The 6,800-nt window shown below is 37.4% G+C and overlaps 1 protein-coding gene across 1 annotated transcript in view; it reads left to right on the forward strand.

Moving 5' to 3' along the window:
- Positions 1-1,391: 1,391 nt before the first annotated feature.
- The window catches only part of LOC310863043 (immunoglobulin-like and fibronectin type III domain-containing protein 1), a 19,170-nt gene continuing 13,761 nt past the window's right edge, over positions 1,392-6,800 (forward strand). Inside the window, exons 1-2 of the mRNA XM_083771167.1 lie at positions 1,392-1,463; positions 3,608-3,694. Coding sequence (XP_083627293.1) covers positions 3,658-3,694 — 37 coding nt within the window. The 5' untranslated portion in view covers positions 1,392-1,463; positions 3,608-3,657. The remainder of the gene's footprint in view (positions 1,464-3,607; positions 3,695-6,800) is intronic.

Consider the following 6,800-nt stretch of genomic DNA (forward strand, 5'->3'; position numbering starts at 1 on the left):
ACTGAAGAATGAACTCAGTGGCCACAGGCCATATCCAACACCAGAACTGGCAGGTGAAGTATTTATACCATTATTGTTCATGCAAATCAGCAATATTTCACCGATATTTCACAGATAAATTGGCTATGTGATGATCATGCACTGCAAATATAGAATAAGTTCTTTTTACATCTGACCATGAAAGGAAGATAGTGTTAGATTTGTCAAGACATAATTTTCTACTTTTTGAAGGAACCTGCTCTGAAGGATATAACAAATGCTCAAAGAGGTGCAATCGTACAACATTTGTCCTGAAAATAAAATCTAGTTAGCTTAATGTTGTCCACAATATGATATGAATAGTTTTCTGTTGAATAGTAAGTACGAAGCAGTACTACCTGCTGCTGAGCACACCTGCAATATTTCCATGATTGGCACGGCATGATTGTATCAGCAAAGAGTGAGATATTACAGTATTGTTTCAAAAAATGACAATTTTGAGTCTATACATGTATAGGCTAATTGTTGACTTTTTTGTAGGAGAACACTTACCCTGTTTCCTCTGTCAGGTCAGAGGGTGCTGTTTTTGTTTGTCCTCCTATCTTGTCTTTTGGTTTTCTTATTGTTGGGTCACAACCTTATCGTTTATGAGGCTATGGTGTGTTAGCGCTAAACCGTTTGGGTATGTCACGCCTGAGCCTGACTAAACTCCGGACCGTCAGTGTGAAACTAAACTCCAAGAAGCAGAAAGCGCCACTATCCAGACAACCCCCTTTTTATAATGCCAAGAGTATTGAACCAGTGGCGACTCACTGAGCGCATCATTTGCTCTCTTTGGAGAAACGTCTTGTCAGAATTTCCATGAACACCATATACAGTAAGCTTAAATGGGACAGCCACTGCCAGCCATATTGTACTTAACATGCCAAAACGGTATTACTAACCAGGGATTATTTTACCAAATAAAACGTCTCATGTACAGTATCTACAGACCAATACATAAAAACAGTGGAGTCATCGTATTACACAAGGTCCAGTGATTCAGGAAAAGCATGGACATTGTGGATCCATAAATCAACAGAACAATGTTTTTGTGGATTCTGATATAGTATTAATAGAAGAACAATATTGATATCAACATGTGATTAATATTGGTTCATTATGTTTGTCAGAGATTGCCAAAACCTGTTCACTGGATTCAGGCCATAAGGTTTAGGAGTATTGGATGGCATACAGTATGTAATTGCCAATGCCAACTGTGTTAAGTGATCTGTTTCATGAGATTAGGGTAAGAAGAACCACCCTTTTACCATCACCACAAATACGCGTTTTTACCAAGGGGATTCTCCCCATGTAAGGGATTCTTAATGTTCTTAATGTTTTATTACCTAACAAAAAGGGGTGTCACCTTGGATAGTGTCAGATAGTATTAAGAGCAAAGGCTAAAGTGGAAGAGCTTAGCACAGTGGACATACAACTCAAAGGTGAGTAGGGTTAATTAAACTATTCCAGTGTTTAAAGTCAATGTGTGAGATCTGCATATTTGTAATTTTGGAACGTGACTTTATTTTGAATGGTCAGTGGTCCTGAAAAAATAATGGCACGCCACGCTTCGCGTTTTTCTGCTTGAAAGCGATCGACACAGTATTAATTAGCCTTTAGGATGTGTGACTGGTCAGAACATATTCTATTTTACATATTATATTTAAACTTAGTTTTGCACAGAACATTTCACCTTTCATTAGGGCTGTCACAGTTATTACATAATGGTGACAATCATCACAATCATTTCCATGTTTTTCATGCATTTTCAAATATTGAAAAAAGCAGAAATAGCAGATCTAGCTTACAACGCGTCAAGACGTGACGAATGTGTCAATCCTAAACGGCTTCATAATGTTCAATGCCAAACACACAATCAAATCGTTAATTGCAATTATTTGAGTGACTATTGTCAACATAAATCGTGACAGCCCTGCCTTTATGATAGCTCCAGGGCATACATGTGCATTTATTGACAAACCAATTACATTAACATGCCAACTTATAGCCACTGGAAACACAAATCCAAAATAGCCAGCTAAACAATATGATTTAAGGTTTTATACATAATAGTAGCATCTCCTATTTTTTATATATTTTTGTAAACTATACTGGCACTTTGACTTGAATGTGGTTATGCTCAGACAAAGTAAATTCCACAATTCCGTTAACATATCGTAAAAAATAATCGACGTCAATTGTCCCACCCAAACAGGTGGAAAAACATCTTCAGGCTGCCTCTTTGCATCGAAGCCAACTCTCTCTCTCATCCTGTCTCACCATGTCTGCCTCGCTCTATGCACTAATAAATCACATCAGCTGATAATGTACAGTCAGCCTTTCATACGATCATTCAGTCATATGTTAAAAGATCAATTCATTGCTGAATTCTGCTATGATGGCAAGATACTAGTGGACTATAGGTGTTTAGCATACAGTACAAACATCACAGAAGAGCAGAACACAGTACACACACAGTGTGCAGAAACTGTTTTCCTTTAGGAATTGTAGTTATAGAAATGCTATACAGTAACATAAAGCGATGACCCCTACCTGTTAGTGTGGCCTCTGGATTTCTGAGAGCCTGCTGGATGATTTCCTGCACTTCTGTAGCTATGTTTGACCTTCAGAATTTCAATCAATGGTATCCTTCTGCTGAGACAACTCAGATTCCTGTAGAAGGGAAGATGAATAACGTATGAGTTTAAATAAACTCACTCTATCAAACATGTTGAAATTGAATACGTATTCAACCAATCAATCAAGTTTCCTTAACCACTTAAACCTCACAATTTGCTGTGGGGCTTGTAGATCTGCTGTTTTCGCCAAATGTTTGCCTATTTTTGGGATGCCAGTGTTTAGGTGATTAAACTGATGGCACAGCCAGCTGACTCCATGGGTCAGCCACAGCCTACAAGGGGGAATTTCACATTCCGCATTTATAGTCTGTCGGCATGCCTAAGTGTCCTAAAAGCCAACCCAAGGCACGACCCACAGATGAAAATAGCGTGATATCAGACTCGTCATGAGATCAGGCCATCATATAATGAGGTAAAGTCCAGACAAAACTGGAGACAAAAACAAAACAGATTTTGTTTCTACCCCAGAAAGCTTCACAACTGTAAAAATGTTTTGTTGTTTTTTCTTCCCAAGTAGGAAATAAACATCTCCCGTTTTTCTACATTTACTGTGACATACTGTACTAAGTGACTGAAAACACTGCATGGAGTTATCTGAATGACAGCCTATACAATATTTACTGTGGCATAAGCTGAATTTGACTGAAAGGTACACAGCACACACACATTATTGTTTTTATTTTTTGAGGGGCACTAGCTTTGTTTGTCTGTGTGTACCACAGCAATTATTTGATTGGCTGAGCACGGAATGTGATGTATGATGATGTATGATGATAAGAGCCCCCCTCACTTCACACAAGTGTGAGTTTTGTATACAAAGGTTTGTCTGAGGCATTTTGTAGAACACAAAGGTAACTACTAAACAACATTGTATGAATACTCCTCACTACAAGCAGCATTACAATATTCCAGCACTAAATCTGAATATGTTTCACTTTCTGTTTCAGTCACCAGGCATTAAAGAACACTGATTTGAACAACAATAAAAGACACTGCAATGAATCCATCTGGAACGACGGGCCCAGGTGGGCAAGGTAAGCATCAACGCTGCAACATTTATCTTTTGTTGTAGGCCTAAAACGTAAATTAGAATTGAAAGAAAGACCTTCAGTGGGACTTTGAAAGTCCCACTTATTTGTTTGTTTGTTTCTGAATATGTAATAATGTATTTTAGCACCATTGCGAAAGCAACCTTTTCTCTTCACACTGTGTGAAAAATCTGTTCTTATTCAAGAATGGGAGGAGGCTTTCTTCAAGCAATATCAGCTTTCAACCACCAACATACGCGAATAGGCAAAATAAGCCATTGGCTTCAGCCTAAACCTTTTTGGTCTTATGCAGAAGTTGTAAGAAAAAAAAATATGATCAGATGTTTAAATGTTCCTTTCATGACCAAAATAAACTATTACTATTACTTCTGAATAGCCTGCTGCTGATGAAATGAATTGTAACAGAAGGGAAGAGGTGCAATGCTCTATCAAGGCCAAATCCTGTAGCTTCTTTAAAAATAATGTTTCTGTCTTTTTGACCTTCAGAACGATGACTGAGGCGTGGTGCAGTATGGTGTTATAACAAACAGCTAGATAGGCTGTTTTGCTGCTGAAAAACAGCAGCAAAACATGTAAAAACATATCTGTGCCACATATCTGTGCCACATAAGGTTTTTGTAGGCCAATATGCTTTTAGTAACTAGCCCTTATTGGATGTAATGGCAAGCTCAGTGTCCAGAAAACTGTTTACTGTTCAAAATTACAATATGGAAACAGCTCATGTACAGTATTCAACAAGTACTTGCAGAGGGTAGATGTCTGATAACAGTAAAAACTAGAATGCAATTGCTTTTTTGCACCAGACAGGTGCACAATTTGCAGGTGTAACATTCATAGCCTACATGGGTATTCTGCACATCCTTGTAACATGTGTGCATGTCAGTGCATCACTAATAGTGTGAAACAGCTTTTTTTTGCTCCACAATGTAAGGGGCCAAGACATTAACAAAAGCATAAAATAAAGCAGAATATGGTGCCTGCTGTGCATTTCATACCGTAGTAGGGAAAACCCATCCTAAAGCTGGCCCTAGGCCTATAGGTTTTTGTCTGCAAAATTGTCTAATATTCCGGCTGCCGACAGGCTTCTTTTGTTGAAAGTGGGAAATTTGGTATAGTATTTTTTATTGGCCTAAAATATTGTCTACATGCATTCATGAATCCACTTGCTGACCGGTTGTCGGCATTGAGCAACTTTCTTTTTTTGAACTTTGTTTTTATTCAAAAGTTTTCTTTTTTTTTTACACCAAATAATAATGAATAATCGAACACAAGTAAAACATACGAATCAATGAAAACAAAAAACAGAAGAAAGAAACAAAAAACATAACACAAAAAAAAAAAACAGAAAAACATCTTGACATAACTACTATAGTACAGCATTTTCCAAGTTGAGTTAGGCAGGAGAAGAGCTGGAGACATGACTCACAATACACTTCAGTTATAAAAAAGCATTTTATTCAGACACAACAACCACTACATGACACTTTTACAGACCCAACAACCTCTACACATATATTGAAACACCCAAATATTCCAGTCCATCTAAGTATGAAACTTTCCATTTTTAATTGTAACCTTGCTGTCACTTCTTCCATTATATAAACCTGCTTCAGTCTCTGCTTCCATTGGGTTATAGTAGGTAGCTTTATTTCCTTCCAATTTACTGTTATCATTTTCTTAGCAATCAGTAAATGTATCCTTAATATGTAACTCCATTCACGCACCTCCTCTGGTATAATACCAAGCAGACATAACTCAGGACCAAAAGGAATATTCAACCCTAAACATTTTTCGATTTCCTTATTAACCTTTTTCCAAAACCTTGAAATTATTGGACAGTCCCAAAAAATTGTGTATGGTCCCCGATTTCCCCACAATTTCTCCAACACAGTTCTATGGATGGTGTTTTCACATATGAGGAGATGACCAGAGGAGTATTGAAATACATAGTTTTGAGTTTCCAATCGAATTCCTTCCACATCTGGCTATTTATTCCCTTGCCTTCACACATATCCTCCCAGGTTTTGTCTTCAATAATTATATTTAGTTCCAATTCCCATTTATCCTTAATGTACCATGTGTTTTGAGAAACATCATCCAGTGCTTTATATAAATTGGAAACATGTTTTTTAGTCTGGATTTTTTTTTCTGCAATACCAATGAAGTACATCTCAATATCATTTGGGGTCTTACTAACCAGCTCTCTCTCTCTATGATCTGTGATATAATGTCTTATCTGGAAATACCTGAATAAATCACTTGAAGGGAGTTTAAATTGCGTCTGGAGTTGAGCAAAGGATTAAAAAATCGTTCCGTCAAATAACTGGTTTATGGTTTTAAGCCCCTTATCAGCCCAACGACTGAATCCAGTATCGCTTATGGATGGCAAGAAATCAATATTACCCACTATTGGCATTGCCCTTGAAACTGACCCTGGTCCCCACAATGTTTTCTTAACTGCTTCCCACACCTTTAATGTATGCCTTATCCATTCATTTCCTATTTTAATTTAGTTTTTATCCATTGTTTTTTTATCAAGGAAGGGTAATGTTGACAGAGACACCCCTTTAATTGTGCTCTGTTCTATTTGGTTCCAACCTGTCTCTTCATCATTACTTATCCATGCTACAATTGCAGTCAACTGAGCCGCCCAATAGTAATGCTTTAGATTGGGAAGGCCTAGGCCTCCCCTATTCTTTGGCAAAATAAGTGTTTTGAGCCTTATTCTGGGCTTTTTATTTTGCCAAATAAATGTAGAAATCATTCGGTCAAGCGCCTTGAAGGTGGAGATGGGAACTCTGACAGGCAAGGACTGAAACAAGAACAGAAGTCTAGGCAATACGTTCATTTTCACCGTTTCAACTCTACCCAATAAGGAGAGAGGAAGAACATCCCATCTCCCCAGGTCATTTTTAATGGCTCTAATTAATTTTGTATAGTTTGCCTCAAATAATTGTGTGGGATTTGGTGTAATTACAATTCCCAAGTATCTAAACCCTTGTTTAGACCAACGATATGATACATCATTGTTTAGTTGTGTAGGCCAGGAAATCATATTTTTTTTTTTTTTTAAGATATTTTTTTGCGGCTT

This window comes from Protomyctophum parallelum, assembly GCF_964188405.1.
Source record: "Protomyctophum parallelum genome assembly, chromosome: 8".
Taxonomy (NCBI): Eukaryota; Metazoa; Chordata; class Actinopteri; order Myctophiformes; family Myctophidae; genus Protomyctophum; species Protomyctophum parallelum.